Source organism: Pseudorasbora parva, chromosome 11 (genome assembly GCF_024679245.1).
Source record: "Pseudorasbora parva isolate DD20220531a chromosome 11, ASM2467924v1, whole genome shotgun sequence".
NCBI lineage: Eukaryota > Metazoa > Chordata > Actinopteri > Cypriniformes > Gobionidae > Pseudorasbora > Pseudorasbora parva.
In genome coordinates, this window is record NC_090182.1 from 21,072,540 (window position 1) to 21,091,428 (window position 18,889).

The 18,889-nt window shown below is 38.4% G+C and overlaps 1 protein-coding gene across 7 annotated transcripts in view; it reads right to left on the reverse strand.

The window, feature by feature from the left end:
• Nucleotides 1-18,889, reverse strand: part of diaph2 (diaphanous-related formin 2) — a 475,685-nt gene that overhangs the window by 305,898 nt on the left and 150,898 nt on the right. For all 7 annotated transcript variants that reach the window (XM_067457381.1, XM_067457382.1, XM_067457379.1 and 4 more), the window contains 5 exons: nucleotides 16,736-16,848; nucleotides 11,271-11,387; nucleotides 6,404-6,522; nucleotides 5,225-5,289; nucleotides 3,842-3,946 (listed from right to left, as the gene is read on the reverse strand). In XM_067457381.1, coding sequence (XP_067313482.1) covers nucleotides 3,842-3,946; nucleotides 5,225-5,289; nucleotides 6,404-6,522; nucleotides 11,271-11,387; nucleotides 16,736-16,848 — 519 coding nt within the window. The remainder of the gene's footprint in view (nucleotides 1-3,841; nucleotides 3,947-5,224; nucleotides 5,290-6,403; nucleotides 6,523-11,270; nucleotides 11,388-16,735; nucleotides 16,849-18,889) is intronic.

Here is an 18,889-nt window from a genome sequence, read left to right on the forward strand (position 1 = left end):
AGGTGGTCCTCAGAAAAAAATTGGAAGATAGTGGTCCTTAGGCTGAAAAAGTTTGAGAAACACTGCTCTATTGGCTCATGATGCTTTTGTTTCATTAACGTCCATTTCAAAGTAAAGTTCAAGGCGCAACAGACAGCAATGCAGTAAAATGGTTGTTGTGAGGTTGATGCAGCTTTCTGTACTTTAGAGTTGCTTCTGGAAATCCTGTTCTTTCAAGTCCTTCACATTGCTTCTCTGTCTTATGACGCGACATGAATTTTGCACTCAGAATCAGCGATGCTTCGCTCCCACTTTGAACTTGCTATGAGAAGCCTCTTAAAAAAAAAGAATAAGAAAAGGGGGAAATAACATCTTAACAACATCTTTCATTCAGAGGAAGCATACTCCACTGCCTCTGAAATACACTTATATGTTGCAATTTCCCCATATTGCACGTAGGGTGGAATCAAATATTAAAGACATGTAATGGAAAAGAAGATGGATGCTTCCATGGTGAAGACTGCTGGAAAAAAAAAAAACCTTTGATCACATTGGAAAAGCTGTCCTTGCTTGTAGTGTTTTGTAAGTTTTGTTTTTTATCTTTATTTACTTTTGAAGATGTGAAGGGCAGAACATTAGCCAACACACTAAACAATGTCAAGATGAACAGCAGTATCTTTGTATTCCATGTGATAGTTTCCTCAAAGAGAAAGAAGAGAGGGATGGCAAACACACACTGTATCATGCCTTATCGGCATCATTTCGACACACTCTTTGGCAAAACAAGCCCAGCAGCAGCAGAAACAAGACACAGGTCTAGCCCTGCACTGCACTGCAATGTTACGAACCCCATGTTGGTACAGACAGCTGACTACAGATCTTTCAGAAACCTATCAGGGTTCTATAAAAGATTTCTCCCTCAGTATCACTTGAGTTCTGAATTATTAAGTGAGATACTGTTCGATTCCTCACCTCTGACTCCATTCCCTTTCTGTTGAATGTCCAAGAGAAAGGTAGGGGGTATGAGGAAGAAAACCCTGTAGAAATGTTGCACTTTGTTGGCTTGAATGTGACTGAAGTCAAATCAAGAAGAGGAAATATCAAAAATATCAATATCAAAACAGGGCTTGGCAGAAGAACTGAGCAGGAAGTCTAATAATGCATGCAGTCTAATTAACTCTTAAAAATATATTTATTAAAAGTGGAAAGCTCTTATTTATATAAGATCATATTCAGTCTGTCCAAAATGTTCTGTACAGTGGCTTTGATGAGCCCAGATGACTATTATTTTTACATGTAAAATAGCTCTCTTCAATTATGTGTTAAAGGCAAATCTGCTGATAAGAATATCATTGCTGTCATCTATTTGTAATCCTTGAACCTAGGTCACCTGAATGGCACAAAATAGTGTTAAAATTTGTGACATTTATGCTTGTCAGCTCAAAACTCTTAAAATGTACATTATAATGTAACATACTGAGGCTTATTATAGAGACACTGATTATAATAGGGAGGTAAAATATGGAAACAGACTTTTGAAGAGGTGACCTTTGGATCATTAATTGAGATGAGAGGTTTCAGTATTTGGGAATAGCTTTGTGTTTTTGCTAATAGAATTGTAATCAATTGAAATAAATTAAAAATAAAATGAAATAAAAATACAATAAAAACAACTGTATAGAAAAATATAGAAAAAATATACTACATTAAATAGTACAGTACAATGTGTTTAGAAACTAAGTTATACTCCCCATCTGTACCAAATCATCAAAGAACAAGAAGTCAGCATGTGGGCTGAAGTGTGGGTAAGCGCAGTCAAGTTTTCACGGTGATGTTTTGTGCACCCAAAACCTGAAACATTGTACAAATGCAGTGGAAGACGAGTTCTACACCGGCTGTCTAATAAAGGATACAATTTGTCAGCATTGCGCATGACAACCTATGAGTTTATATCCCTTTCAGATGTGCCAAAACACCCACGGGATGAGTGCAACACTTTAATGCTAATATCCTGGTGCTTTTTTAACGAGCGCATTACGTGTTCTCTACCAGAAGCACCAGAAGTCTGTTGATGCGAGAATGTTATGGAGCCAAAGCTTTGAACGTGCCTTCAGAGCGCACGCTTGGAAAGAGTATGCATCTCTAGGGCTCTGCTTCGCTTCTCTACCTGTTAATGTGCTGGAGATGACTGAGCGTCAAAGAGAATGAGATTGCCATGGGGTAAGACTGAAGGACACCCAGGGAAAAACAACAGCTGAATGACACTGTGGTCCAGGAAAGCAAAGAAGAAGAGAGCAGGTGAGCAGTCATTAACAGGGTTTCGGTGTCCGCATTGGGTGCACGCAATTTGGCTCGGCATGAATGAGTGTAGAAAAGGAGGGATGATGGTGACTGATGAGGAGCGGACCGCAGAGAGGCCTGGGCTCATGAATATGTGTAGGAGTTGAGAAAGTGATGGACGAGGCAGATGGAGAGAAGGAGGGAGGCAGAGTGGGTAACGTGCAGTGATTCGGCTCTCGGGGCAGACAAAGTGCAGGGGTGAGGACTGCACACAAATGAAGTGCCGAGCTCTGAAAAGCTCTGCTTTGCACTGGGAGGAACCCTTTTCGGCTCCACCTCCACTAATGTGCCCATTTGGTAAATCTGTGAGAATAAATAGTGGTCTCAAAGCTGCCAGCGTCCTTAATGACAGCAACTCATCTCGGTTTGGAGGTGGGGAGATGCCGGGAAGACAGGGGCAATAGGGCTTGGAGATGTTGAGAGGTAAGTAAAACGAAAGACGAAGCGCTGGCTTTTCCGACTGCAATATATTTGGTTTCTCGAAAACTATTTATGCTGTGGATGGCGCTTCACAAATTGTGTTTTTTTCCCTCCTATTAAACTCCATAAGCTAGCAAGCAAGATACTTCTTTTGTCCCAAGGCAGCACTAAAATCTAAAATGTTTAAAATTGGGTTTAGTAGGAAATAGCAGTCATTTTGTGGGTGAAGGACTGAAGGTTTTTCTTGACGGAAACGATGATGTGAAAGGCAAAGACGTAACGCAATCCCTCAAAGCGTTGATACAATAGCTAGGAACAGGCTGCGAAGGAGCAATTGAGAAAAATCAAATCCAACAATTTGAGGGGGAGATTGGCCCTTTATTAAATCATACAGTCCCTCAAGTCTTAAAATACCCACTTAGAGCACCATTGCATTCACGATAAAAGATAAAGAGGTTTAAATTTGACCAAATTAGCAGATTTTCTCCCTTTGCCTCCACATTAGCAGTTGCATTACCAATTGAAGCAGACAGAGAAAAACTGTTTCATATGACCTCACAATACACAAAATAAGTACTAGTGATCCTAATATGCTTGTGTGGCTCTTTTCCACAGCATTTGATGAGCCGAGGGGACGGAGCTTTAAGAAGGTCTTGGGATGGAGACAAATAATTTAATGCCTGGTAGTTTAATAGCCATTGGAGGATATTTGTTAGGTGAGGAAAGCCAGCCTGGAAACCGGAAAAGTAGGCACGTTGCTTCGTGGATTTGTGGGATAAAGGGCTCCTCTAAGGAAAGAATGGAACCACCAAGCTCTCATGAGGGAAGATAAAATAAATCTCAGAGGATTTCTAAGCCTCAGAGAATACAGTAAAGCACAGATCAGTTCTGTGGTATAATCAGTGCCAACAAAAGGGTAAACTATGCATGTTAAAGGTGAACACATGGGCCACGACACTGGTGGTAGCTTCCATTAGCGTTAACCTGTGTTTGGTACCCTTGGGTTGAGATCGCGGGGTCATACAAATTGGGATGCTTGTGAACCTGAAGTGGTGATAAGGGAGAGAAGAGTTTCTATAGTAGGTTATGGTGCAAGTGTTACCTGGGCCTGCAGGGTGTTGATCTGTGTCTCTAGCTCTTTGATTTTCTCCTCCTGCTTCTGCAGCTCGGCCTGTGCGTCCTGCCGTGCGCTAAACTCCTCGTCGAACTGAAGAAAACAACACACATAAAAACACACTGAAGTAACTCTGCGGATGCCATAGAAACATCAACACCTTTATCTTCTCTATTATCATCATCATCGTCTTGATCCAAGGTTAAGCTTATACTGGCTGCCACTTACGCCTGGGTCTAATTCACTCGTAAAGTGATCTAATAGGTGTAGAAAGAGTTCTCACACCAGATCCATATTTTAAATATATGAATTAGTTACATTTATATAGTGCTTTTCTGGGTACTCAAAACGCTGTTATTTTAAACTTTCCATTTCTAATCCTGAAAATGCACCACAGTTTCCATAAAAACACAGCATGGCTGTTTTCAGCATTGACAATAATAATAAAAAAATGTTTCTTGAGCACCAAATCTATTTAGAATTATTTCTAAAAGATCATGTGGCACACTGAAGTAATTAGTTCTTAAAATTCAGCTTTGCCATCACAGGAATGTATTACAATAGAAAAAAGCTGTAAATTGTCATAAAAGTTTATAATATTACTGTTATTGTAGTATGTTTTGATCAAATACATAGCCTTAGTAAGCATGAGAGAATACTTTTTTTTTCAATCTTACCGACCCAAATTATTGAACGGACGACAGTGTATATAAACATTAGATACATCATACTGTTAAGTATATACTATTAACATTTTCAAGAATACACAACATATATTGTAAACATTTGCATAACAATTTCTGCATGAAAGCACTGGTACACACAAACACAAGCATACATAGTAAGAGAGACTCAATGCTTTCAGCCATCCAGTAGTATTTGTGTTACTTTGCCATTAAACTACAAGCCTCAGATGTCTGGCTGACATTTGGCAGAGTTGGGCAGGAAGCTGAGCGAGAGCACGGATACACTCTCTGTTCCCTCAAGCATCATGGGATACAGCTCTTGGCTTCACAGACAACACCAGCAAGTGTTAGCTCAGAATCCTTATAAACCTCCAGAGGAAACGTTTCAAGTAAACGTTTAGAAAAGACAATATTGTTCACTGGGGCCTTTACACTAACACTATCTTTAACACTATTTAAAAAAGGTGCCTGTAAATAGAGTTCCCAGTATGGTACAAACAAGCTTGCAGATTGGGGCATCAGGATTTATCCTGCTTGCACTGATACATATCATGTTGCTCTGTTGCCAGCTATTGATCAGGTGAGAGCAATCGATGCACTGTCTCACCGCTCATGGGAGAAAAGTTTGGTGACAGCAGCCTGGTTGCATACCAATGGCGGCACCCAGGGTGATTAATAAACTCACCTTTTTGGAAAATTCAGCTGCTCTCTGCTCACTCTCTTCTACTTTGGCTTTATCCACGCATTGATCTGTCATACACAAATAGCCGGGTACATGAAAACACACAAAACACAAGTATATGCAAATTCTAGGGTGCATTGTTAACACGATGCTTAAAATTCCACATCAGACACCGAATGAAAACAATCAAAAGAATAAAAAAGCTAATGAAATAAAATGAACCTGTCAGTGTCTCACACCACCCCCACCCCACGTGGAGATTTGTATTCTGTTCTGGAGGTTTGAGATGTAAATTTAAAAACGGTTCGTAAAATCTGTTTGCAACTCATTAAAATAAGGAAGAAGTGAGAAATTCAATTGGTTGAATGCAGATGGGTCTGAAAACTTTTAATGAGTCTTTGTTGGCAAGTTACGAAAGTGTTCATGACAAAACACAAGGGGGGCAAAGAATCAAAAAGGGGACAACATTTACATCATCCTTATTTTATTCATTCCTTTGGTGTCCAAGAACTGGACGACAAAATCATTGGCAATGAACGCTTATTTCCCTAGCAACATTTAATCATAAAAACAAATGAAAAAGTCCAGGACTGCAAATATATCCGGTCATGTTGCGTTTATAAGACATGACATGCCAGCCAGGTTTTGCAGATAATGTTTTATTTATGCATAATGAGTGTACCTTATCTTAGGTGTCAGCTGAGTGCAGGTGTTTCAGACAGGACTCTCATGGGGACCGGGGAATAATAATTAGATCTACTGCAGGAAATCGCAAAATTGTATCAACTGCAGTTGTGTCTCTCTCAGTGTAGCATTATTTCACAGTTATGCTAGACAGACTGTAGTGGGAACCTGTGCAGGATTGTTGTAATCGTAATGTAGACGTCCCATTAAGCCCCCAAAACGTCTTTCTGGTAGATTTGATTTAAGTGATATAACTCAATACCGCTCTCTCGCTTTTACCTAAACCTGGTTACGGAAACCTGAAACTCCTTTTATTCATTCTGAAATGTTCTGGCCACTTTATCACATGACCATAAAGTTCAGGACAGAATGTAATAGTCTGGAAAACTGAGTTGTACTAATGAATAATAACTAAAGAGGAAGTGCATAAAGGTTTAGTGTGGTGTTCATAACAAAGATGTTTTCTGCAAGACCCAGCAGACATGATCTCAGACTTACCGATAAGGTGACTGAAATCCACATCCAGTCTCTCCCTGTAAGCAAAATCAGGGTCCATCCCACTGCGGTGGAGGACGATCTGGGACACGCACTCCTCGATCACCTTGTAATACTGAGGCCTGTAATAAAAAGGAGGAGTACAGCAAGAGTGAGGGGGTAGAATATGACACGAGACAAAGCCGTTAACTTCATATATAAATACCGCCTTGTGCATTCCGGTGAGGAAGTTCTTCATAAATCATTTGGTAAGACATATCTTTTAATGGCATTTCACAGCATTGAATTAAGGCTTCCTTTGGTACATAATGAAATCACTAACGGCAAAGCATGCAGCCATTGGGTGAGCAGTTCGGTGACTTTGTCCATTCAAGGTGAAGCAAACTGACATCCGGGCCTCCGTGCTTCCCTTTCTAATTTGCAATCATCTTTGGCAATTAAGGGTGGCAATAAAACCTGCAGACGCAAATCTAATCAGTGTAATCTGTGTAATTAGTCACACAATGGCAGGGAAAACACGGCCTTGTGTTTGGAGGGGTGACAATGACGGGACGGGGAGTAAATGGGTCTGAGACTAGATACTGCCATGGCGCTTAGCATGTGACCTTTTCCAAGTTATATTACCAATTTTAATTGCAAGTGACATTTAACAAATATAATGTCGACTTAAGCCGAGCTCCGTAGTGGCAAACAATTATGTTCCAAGCATGACCTTGAATGTCTCTTGTAGGTATTAAATTTTCCTCCTAGAAATGTGTTGTCACCTTCTCCCAGCTTCTCGACACAAAACAAGCTTTTGAATTCTAATGAACAAGCATGACTTTAAAAATGTCCCTGTACTAAATAATTAAACCACAAATCTTAGCTAAAGCCACTTAATTCTACAGCATTAGATTTTTCTTAAATCTCCAAACATTCTTGTTTGATAAACAATATTTGCGGGGGAATAATGCTAAGCTAATGGATGAATGACAGTTTGTTGAAGTTAATGAATTACACAACAACAGGAGTGTCCGTTTGCTTATCTTTATAATCTATATAATAGTTTGCTTTGTTCATCTTTTGATATGTGTGCAGGTAATAAGAAAAATCAAGATGTCCAATAAGCTGCTAACAAGGCTGCCTAAATAACATTTCACTATTTTGACCATAAGACCTCAGTGTGCTTGAAGGTGTCTTAAAATAATAATAAAGCTCTGATCAGTGTTGAATATTGCTAACTAACAACATTAAAACCGCTTTTATTCATTTAAATAAAGCTAAGATAAAACAAAACCATAACATTAGATGAAAAACTAAACCTAAATAAAAAATATAAGTGTTACTTATAACACTACAACTAACAAAGCAACTAAAACTGAATAAAAATAAGTTAAAGCTAAATATAAATATTACAAAACATTATTAAAAGAAGAACTTAAGAACTAAAACTTAGATTAAAATAATAAAACAGATAAAAACTAAATATATAAATAATATTAAACTACACCATTATCATTTAATGCACTGCATACTGCTCAAATTTATGTTTTTAAGAAAAAAGCAGAATTACGGCATCAAAGAGGACTGCATCTCTTGTTCTAACATTTAAAAATAAAAGCGTGTTTTGAATAAACCAGCTATTAAGACATTAACTATAATTGGATGTCTCTCCAAACTCAATGACAAATAAGTTATTTAAATAACCAAACAAATAATCATATTCATACAGTTTGCCAATTCGAGGCCGTGTTGTAAGAGACACGGCAGGGATGTGTAATAAGCGTGCAGAGGGGGCGGACTGGGTGGCTGAAACTGATAGGGCTGAGAGTGTCACCGAGCCTGGCTTAGTGGCAAGGCCCGAAGCTTACGCCTGTCACTGATGTACACCATATCATTATCTCAATAAGCCGCCCTATTTTCTCAACATCCTGGCTTCCACCACTGCCGCATGCTGGATAGAACTGGGAAGGAGACGACTGACCCAGAACTGTCAGACCCCACCAGAGAAGACAGCATATGTCCCACTCAACAGAGCCGCTCTTTCCTCCTCTCTCTCAGTCTGGCACCTTCGCTGTATGCCTCTCATCTCCCATCCAACCCCTGCTCCACACTGCCCATCTAATCTTCATATCAGTCACAGCCAAAAGTAGAAGATGTGCTCCATATACCCTCCCTATGATCTACCTTCTGTTAGAGAGTCTTAGAGAATTATTGCCCAACATCTTCCACTGCTCCAAAAAGCAGTAAAAAGAAGAACTGAACGGCTGAAGGACATCGGTAACTTGTTAAATCGTTCTGTTTATTTAGTTTCATTTAAAAAACAAAAAGTTTATTGAACAAATTGAGGCAAAACTGTCCATACAGATAACCAAGGACAGAGTTAAGGGCACAAAGTTAAATGAGGATAAGGGTGTCTGGTTGAAATGGCTTTAAGAATGGCTTTAAATCAAACGATGCAATCTATTGGCATGGACAGCTCTCCTTTATGGCTGTCTTTGATCACCAGAGTACCTCCCAACACCTATAAACAAGAGCGACATTGTCAACTGATGCGGACTGAAGTAGAGAGATGCCACCAGCCTATTCCTCCCTCCCTCTCCTTGGAGACTCGGCCATCAAAGCATGCATTGATCTCAAGGGATCCCTTTAATCTAAAATTATAGCCATACAATTTCCCAACCAGCCAATCCAATCTACATAAAACGTCTCACCAGGTTCAAAAGCATTCAAAGACACGAGTGATGAGATCTTTAAGAGTGACCATGTCACACAGATGCATATATGAGACAACAAACACAGATGTATATCCATCTTTGATGCTAAGCTTGATTTCTATTTTTCTTTTTTTCTCAAACTTAGCAATTGTTTTGTTTTTTATCACCAATGAGACTAAATTAAGATAAAATCAAGTCTCCTGCTTTTCAGATTTTTCTCCTGAGAAAAAGACCCACATAATCCTTTTTCTCAGGAGAAAAATCTGAGAAGCAGGAGACTTAATTTTCTCTTTATTTAATCTCGTTGGTGACAAATAGAAACAATTGGAGACATTAAAGAGATTCCACTTGTTATTTTTCTTTCCTATGGGAGAGAGTCTTTAATAAGTGCATACATTTTTAATCAGCGTTTGTAGTGATTCTGTTTTCTGCCGTTAGAGTTACAGACACAGAGGCGGGAGGGATGGCACTGAACAAGAATCTGCCATACTACTTGCTTAATGTGTTTTCTATTTCTCGCTTTTTCCAACAAGCCAGGCAATACATTATTCATAGCTCAAAGTGAGCAGCAACATGTCCATGGTAAATTCCCTCCCTTTCATCGCTTCGCTCTTCCATCTTTATTAAATATTTTACCTCAGCAACAGGTCTGATGCAACAGTGTACTGAAATGCTCAGTATCAGTTCCTCACTTTTTGTCAGGCACACATACTCTGAGTGCAGAAAGAATTTTCATCATTATGACTAAAATCTTATATCATGATGGGCAAGTTACTGAAAATTAGTAATTAGTTACAGTTACTGTTTACTGCTTTTAAAAGTAATTGAATTAACTTTGCTAATTCAATTTTGCAGGTACTACATTTGAAGTAACTGGTTACTAAGGAAAGTCACTTTTAAGTTACTTTTATGTCTGCTTGTTAAATGTAAATATGAACAGTACTGAACAGTCAAATACGTTTTTAGACCTATGTATTGTGATCAACAGGGCAAGAGGTGTTCAAATCAAGCAGTAATATGGTGCTTTTTGTCAACCACCAGAATCAGCAAGCATTCCTTCAGCACATCTGGGAGAGTTATGGCCTTTTTTATACCTGGTCACTTCATTCGTTTTCTCTGACCAGACTTCTATCCGATTGTGAAAAGACCAGAAGTATCTGGTTGTTTAAACCACCAATGTAAATTTTCCTCCAAGCAAATTGTTAAAAAATAAACATGTGAGAGCATGTTATAGCCAATCGGTCTAATTAGTAATGTAATTTACCTGTGTCTAGTCAATCACCTTGTTAGTCTCATTTGCTGTGTGTACTTAAGCTGCGTTCCAGGCAGGTTTTTGAGCCTGTAAGAGACTTTAAACCACTTTGCAGCACAACTTTTTTCTTGCCTGAGCGCAAGGGATTATGGTAGCTAGATGTAAACAAAGCATGGCGGACCACAAGGGGCTTATGCTCATTTACAATCATTTATATTGCCAAAGGTGCTTACTCTTTGTTTAATTGAGGGAAACAACAGAGAAAAAAAATGACGCATATGACACAATAAGCTGTTATACCTTTTATTTTATCTTATTTGTATATTTGGAAATGTATTTGGTATTCATTTATTCTTGCACTCAATGGACTGGAAACCAGCTAATGCTAGAAAAACTGCTGATAATGCATAAAACTGGCGGATAAATAACGTTAGCAATACCTAAACGACTTGGTTTTTAATGTACGACTTCCATAAACATTGCATCCATGGGGCTGCCATTGTTGTTTTGCAGGCTATGTGACGTCATAAATCCTAATGGAGTACAACGATATAGTACAAATTCACGGAGGGGAAGTCACAGGTTTGACTGCCGCTCCACTGCGCTTTCACAGGTAGAAGGTTGGAAAAACACGGGTTACGGCTTGCCTGGAACGCGGCATTAAGCCTTCTGTTCTACCTCAGTGTTGGTCGGTTCTCGTCATTAGTTATACGTGTACGTGTTTCCTGAGTGTTATTATTAAAGTTCCTGTGTCCTGTTCATCCTCGTCTCTGTGAGCTTATATCCTGCACGTAACATGACAATTACAATCTCTGAATGATCATACTCTAGTGTGCTTGTCAAGTCAATGAACAGGTAGGTGCAGTCGTGTTATATCATACTAATAGAATAGAGATTAAAAATAAGATATGATATCACTCACCTGATATAATAATCATTCCTGATGAGCAGCAGATGCTGGAGAATGGATAGGAAGTAAGATTCTGAGCCTGTGTCTTTCACCATGTTGGACAGGAGATGGTACACCTCACCCATATCAGTGCATGGATGGTTAAGGAAACAACAGTACATCCTGTAACATTTATATATATTTTTATTTACACACACACACACACACACACACACACACACACACACACAAACGTGGTTAACTTGTAATTGCTTGCTGGTTTTCCAAAGTTATTAGCCACTCAGCATTTTTACTGACCACAATTTTGACATTGATACCATGGGGGAAACTGCCATATATATTTTTTATACCATCTCACCATTTGGCAGCAGTTAAATTAGGCTGCAGGCACTTTAATATATGATGCACGGACTCATTACTGTTACAAAATAAAAGTTCACTTAAAACTTGGGGGGGGGGGGGGTGAAATGCTGTTTCATGCATACTGAGCTTTTTACACTGTTAAAGACTTGGATTCCCATCCTAAACATAGACAAAGTTTCAAAAACTAATGTTGGACGTTTGATGGAGTATCTCTGTTTTAAAAATACTCCTTCCGGTTTCTCACAAGTTTCGGAGAGTTTTTTTCGAGTATGGGTCCGCTTGACGTCGATAGAGCGGAAGGTCCTTGTTTGGGCCGTACGGGCTCTTCTCCCGGTAGGGTCCGCGCTTGTGACTGAGGCGAAAGAGCAAATGCACGCCCATAAACACTGCTCTCAGGTGCAGATCCAGTCATCCAGTCAACACTTCTGTCGCGTAGCGCTCCACTTTATTCTTATGGGTGATGTCAATTGACTTCAATGCTTCAGCACTGCATTCCGGGAACGCAGCGCCGCATTTGAACCGATTTGAACGCAGAAATGACGGGAAGCGGCACAACATCACGCTTCTGTCGCGTCGCAAAAGTGGATCTCCACGGTCACTGCTGTCACAGGACTTCACGAAATCAACAGTTACCAAAGAAGTGTGTTTTTGACGGAGCGGTCCCAGCGATAAAGGTTCGCGGTCGTGCGCGGTGAGTAAAACTGCTTCAAATGTCAATGTTGTTGGCTATCGAAGCTGTTGGCTTCAAATGTCTATGCTGTTGGTAAGTAAACATCAGTAAACAACACGATCGTGTATAACATTAGTTAATTTATCAATGGAGCATGCGATCTATGGTGTGTGTTTAAATACATTTGTTTAGCTGACCACTATAGCTGTCAGTTTGTTTATTGTAAAACCACCCAAACATAAACCTAGTGTTCTCACAAAGCGTGCTTCGCCATTCAAATGCGCTAACGGACTCTATTGTTGTTCTATGTATAACGTTACACTATTCTGACGCGCAAAACCGTTTTCCTTGCTACTGCTAAGGTTTAGTCGCATACAATAGTCCATAAACCGAATCATGTCCTCATAAACTGCAAGTAAACAAATGTTGACAGGCCACTAAATACAGTACATACCACAGAGACGGACGTCCTGCTGTTGCTGTTTCTCCTGTTCAATTCATTTCAGCCTCCGGATCTGATTCTGGATCATATCTGTATTAGTTGAATCTGATTTAGGGTAGCGTTTTCTTCTACACGCTTGAGGACGTCACCGCTTTGTGTGCGCTTGTCATTCTTTAGCTCCGCCCACACGATACGCCTCCAGGCGCTCGTTTTTTTCCGGAAAGACTCGGTACAGCCTATCTTTCTTTTATAAATGTAATAAAACTAAAGACTTTCAGAGATATGAAGGATGCAATACTACTCTAGAGGTACTCAAGATTGACATGAGATTTAACTGACTGCATTTACGTGAATATTTGACAAGACCAGCATTTTGAAATTATTTTTTGCATATTTGACTGTTTAAGTGCAATAAGTAGCGAAAAAGAACTCAATTTAGTATTGAGAGTCATTTTTAGGTGCGCACAACTGCCTGGAATAAGTAAAATTATGTACAGTATGCAGAATGCCACGTTGAAGTTTAAGCCCTATAACAATAACATAATTCACCATGAGCAAATGAAATGGGTGAGGGAAGGCAGGTTTCTGTGTCAGCTTTCTGTCAGGGAGATGAGAGAGTGAGAAAGACCAGTTGGTATCGCATATCTATTCTGCGGAAAATGAGTATTGAAAGCATTTGAGATATTTCAGTATCAATATGCATAAAAAAAACAACACTACAATGCATTTTGATTATTCAGAATCTTTTCTTTTTTTTTTACAAATGAATTTTTTAAATATATTTTATGTAAAATTCAACTTGCCAAAGTGACTAGTAGGATTGACTGCGTTACACACATCTTTTTAAATCCACCCACATTTGGCATGTTAGAGTGTTAATGTCAAAGCCAGTACACGTATGCTTATAAAACAGTTTGTAAAATATACACTAGAGTGACATGAATTATTAAAAGTGCAGTGGTATAATTCTAAGATGAAAAAGCGCAATAACGTGTTAGCAACTAAAGGTGCATGGCCATCACTCACTGGAAATAACTCGCTTGCTTTCATTCAGAAAGAGGGCTTAGTCTAACCAGAACTGAGGCTATCTGTCTGCATTCTAAGTGTCCTAAGGGATCTAATTTGCTAACATGAGTAAACAACAAGGATTGAAGAAAAGTGACAGAAGGAATTCCTCGTATGCCAGTTCATAGCCTGGCCCTGGACATTAATTAAATGAACATTCTTTAAGTTTGATTATTTAAAACCATAAAACATGGATCAGTCACTTCCTGTTTTTTTATTTATTTACTTTCCAGACTGAAATCTCATCCTCGGTTTGTTTTACTTGTCTCCAAAACAGAAGAGATGTGCTCTTAAACTTGCAGAGTATTGATTAAATGTCCAGCATCTCCTCTCCCTGAGGAGAAAGGGCAGTGGCTTTCCATGTCTAAAATAAAATGTAACATCAGATAGTTGTCAGTCAGTTCTTCTGCTTCTATTATTATTATTATTATTATTATTATTATTATTATTATTATTATTATTATTATTATTATTATTATTGTTATTATTATTATTATTATTATTATTATTATTATTATTATTATTATTATTATTATTATTATTATTATTAATAAGGACTGACATTCCAACCATCCCAGTTATGTCAACTTGAGTAAAACGAATGACTGGATCTACTTTCAATGGTGGCAAGCAAAAGCATGTGATGATTAAATGTAGCACTCTGTAGCTCATTAATTGTTTCTACTAATGGTCCTGGGATGGCGTTAATAGAACAACACTAACCGAAATTAAATAATGAAATGAAATAATTAATTAAATGAAAATTAAAAATGGTGGGAATAAATAGTGTGCACAGTTGTTGCAATGACCAGAGATGGGTGAAAACTGAGCGCAGTCATTATATGTACTGTACATTTTGACAATGTCTGTTGAAATATTTAAAAGTTGACTAAAGGTTGCCTAGACTGGAGCACACTTTCTAGAGCGACTACATTTGCTCCTTCCAACCCACTGGGATAGAAAACAAAGCTTCGGAGGCTTAATATTTAGTGGGAAATCCAAAAAAATACAGAGTACGTCTCCATTTAGTAAAAGTCTGCCTCAGGTTAGAATATATTCTTTGAAAGAATATCAACTAAAAACAGAGAGAAAAAGGGATATTATATAACACATTATTATTATTATATTTATGAAATAATAATACAATCAAAAGATAAGACTTCAAGGCACTGTACTTTAAAGACTGCCCTTGCAGCAAACCAATCTGTCCCACTACTGCTGAACATTTTCTAATTAGCTCATATCACTTCAGTTATTCATAAGATTGTGAGTGTATTGCATTTTCTGTCAACTCAATATAGGAATACAAGCATATTTAGAGCATTATTGCTGATAAGACAGGTGATCTGCTTAAGTGAATTATTTTCTCCACACTTCAAAACCAGCAAAACACACCGGAAAGTCATTCTCGCTCTGAAGCAGGGCCATGAGTGTGCACATAGACACGCCGTCAGTGCAAATTTGTATTTTGGGCATGTTTGCAGTAATATACTGGTGGGAAAGGTGATGCATAAACATGAGCTGTATCAGCATGAAGCTGAGCAATACAAAAGACAGAGAGGGAGGGTCAATCAATCACGGTGCCCAACTTTCAATTAATATTCAACAGCTTCCTGAAGTCACTACAGTGGCCAGAGCCAAAATGGACCAGAAGTGCTATATTCTTATTAATAATAATAATAATAATAATAATAATAATAATAATAATAATAATAATAATAATAATAATAATAATAATAATAATAATAATAAACAGAGAAAGAGAAAGAGAAAGAGAAAGAGAAAGAGAAAGAGAAAGAGAAAGAGATAGAGAAAGAGAGAAAGATTAGACAGACAGACAGTTGGATGGACGGACATAGGATGATAGATAGATGACAGACAGACAGACAGACAGACAGACAGACAGACAGACAGACAGACAGACAGACAGACAGACAGACAGACAGACAGACAGACAGACAGACAGACAGACAGACAGATAGATAGATAGATAGATAGATAGATAGATAGATAGATAGATAGATAGATAGATAGATAGATAGATAGATAGATAGATAGATAGATAGATAGATAGATAGATAGATAGATAGATAGATAGATAGACAGACAGACAGAAAAATGTTTGATGTTTATAAATAGAAGGGGGGAAGGACTGAGAAAAAAAAGAAGGACTGAGAAAGACAGAGAACGTTGCTTAGACACGCATATTACACAAGGCACTTACAGATCAATGCCAAATTGTCCTTAGAGACAAATGTTGTGTCTCTTACACAGTTGGCTGCCCACAAAAATCATTAGTCCAGACAGCCTGAACTAAAACTCTAGCTTCTCCATCATTTCTGTGCAGCTTTCCCTCTGAGAGCTTATGGAAAGAGGGTGAAACGATTAAAATTATCAACAAAATCAAAACTAAAATAACCAAAAATATACGCTTTACTCTTTTTCGAATTCAGTGAATGGCTTTGAGCTACTTTATAAAGGGTACTGCGAGGATACAGACACAAATCCAGAAGCTACTGCATATGGCTGCCACGTACACATCTGTGGCCTGAAGGGTCAGATGCAGATGTAGAAACAGGGAGAAAATAAGTGTAAATGGATTTCCATAGCCACGTAGCATAGTCTATCCGCAGATTTAAGGGGGAATGAAACAGAGGAGAGGTGAGCGTAGAGGTTGCTCTCTGTGTCTCAGGAATGTCAGTATAATGAGCTCAGGGCCAGAGCAGGATACTGGGATATGTGTGCGGTGCGTGCATGAGTTGATGTGAAGAGGTTTGTTTACCACCAGAGTTGCCAGAGGCTGGACTGGAATTTAAGAAAAAAACCTGATGCTCAAATCCCTTCTGAATGAACTGGAGGTCTTGGCTTTAGACCCATGAGCTGCACCAGGCGCCCTCACGGCTGCACGCACGGCTGAGGCGGTGGTAAAAAGGATATTCCATCTCTGCACGGATGTCATCTAGTCGGTGAGACAGTTCGATGGAATCCTCCTCCTTGTTTTCATTAAACACCTTCAGCTGAATGTCGAGCTCCTCCGTCTCCTTCAGCTCCTGTGATTACAGAGGGTGATATGAGAGGAATGAGTGACTGATGAACATGTCGGAAGTTTAAGAAAATGTCTGCTTTTTGAACACATCCAAAGCACCTCTTGGTACATGACCCACTTAAAGGCCTCTTAAGAAATCAAAATTAGTTGTGTGGCAATTTGTCCATTTCTGTGAGCTTTAAGGCCATGCTAGTACACCGCTGGTACACATAATTAAAAGGCACATTGATTTTCTGATCATATTTTCTTCCAGGGAAATTTTATTTATAACTACTACTCATGTTGTATTTCATAATTTTAAAGTGATATATAATTGTTCATGAAGGATGGAAATGAAAAAAACCTTATAAACACTCTTCACCACATCCTCTTGTACCACTGTTGGAAGAATTTGTCTTTCAGAATTTGGCAGTAAGTTTTGGGAGTTCATTTTTTTGTCCATCTCTGCAAAACGGTCTTCAGGATAGGAAATGGACTAAAAATAATTTCTGAAACAGATTCTGAAAGATGAATTATTCAAACAGTGGTACGAGAGGATGTGGTGCTGGTCCTTCCAGAGTCACTCTCAACCTATCTGCCTATAAAGCCTATAATTGTACCAGCCTTTATGTATTTTACAACACTTCAGCTTGTGATTCTTATTAAGTGGAGGACTCTTTACCTAACTTAAGTCTCTAAGATCTTAAGACTTTGCACTTCTGGAAACTCCAGGTAGGTTGCAGCTCTGGAAACTGGTGGTGCTTGAGACTAAAGGGTTCCTGATGTTTTCACACGTAATTCTTCACCTTAATTCTTAATTCTATTCCAATTAATGTGTGCATGTTCTTCTCCAACTTTTGTTTGACCGTGCTGAGCCAATGAGCATTTCACTGTCCAGTGGTCATGGCAATTTCTCGTATTAGTATCGTATCCTTCTCATGGGCATTTAATAATTTTAGACTTTTCAGTTTGAGTTAAATCTCTTTTTTGGCTCATTTTTTCTGTAAAAGAAAACGTGCCTTATAATTCTGCACCCCTAACTATAAGGTGTTCTTCATTTCCAGCCTTCACGAAAAATCACTTGATTAAATGATTAAATACAAAATTAATAGTAGTTATTACGTTTAATGTGCCTTGGAATTGGTAAAATGTGACTGAAAAAAAAATATGCAAAGAATATCAATGTGCCTAATAATTCTGCACGCAGTGTATACTCCTAAATGTTGAGCCGTTCACTTTTAATAGACATATAGGGGTGAGCGAGGCACAATCTAACACGGGGTTAGTTGTAACACATGGTTTAAAACTTGCCATACATGCCAGCATGATAAAACAAGTGAACGGGTTTCCATATCAAGGAAAACATTTGCGCTAAAATGTTAAAATCTCTGGGAAATATTGCTGAACATGCATTAAATCATTTCTAAAGTAAATTTTTCATCTCTGTTTTTTTTTTTTTTTTTTTTTTTTTTTTTTTGTGTTATTTAGAATTAAACAAATCTGATTTGAATCTCATATTTGTTATGTAACAGTTGAGATAGTTATTTAATGCTGATCTAACCAGAAGAAGACACAAACCGGGTTTGCTAAAGTAAAAAGGGTTTACTGTTGCTATAGTGACAAACAATTTGTTGTTTGTGCTGTGGATATTTAAGAAAAAAGTTTGCTTTGCTTCTTATATTCAATTTATCAGCTATGTAACTGAACTGCGCACATTTATTGATGCTTAAATTATGTTCTAAATCAGCGTTACTCATTGCGCGGTTCACCCAGCTTTAATTCACGGGACACATGGCAGTAAATAATACTTTGAAATGGTCATGCAGTCAATTCAGAAATGTCAAAACATAAAAAAAACAAGCAAGGCTATAACATAACCCCTCTGCTTCGGCCATCGTCTTCTGACTAAACGCGCGCTAATTTTATGAGGGTGATCCACCTCTCGCAAAGCACCCTCTTCAACGTTTCGCGAGACTTGCGAATAAGTCATAACTTATCTATAATTAATTATCACCATTGACAGTAGCAAAGGAACGCCATCGAATGTAACGCAGTAAAAGTACAGT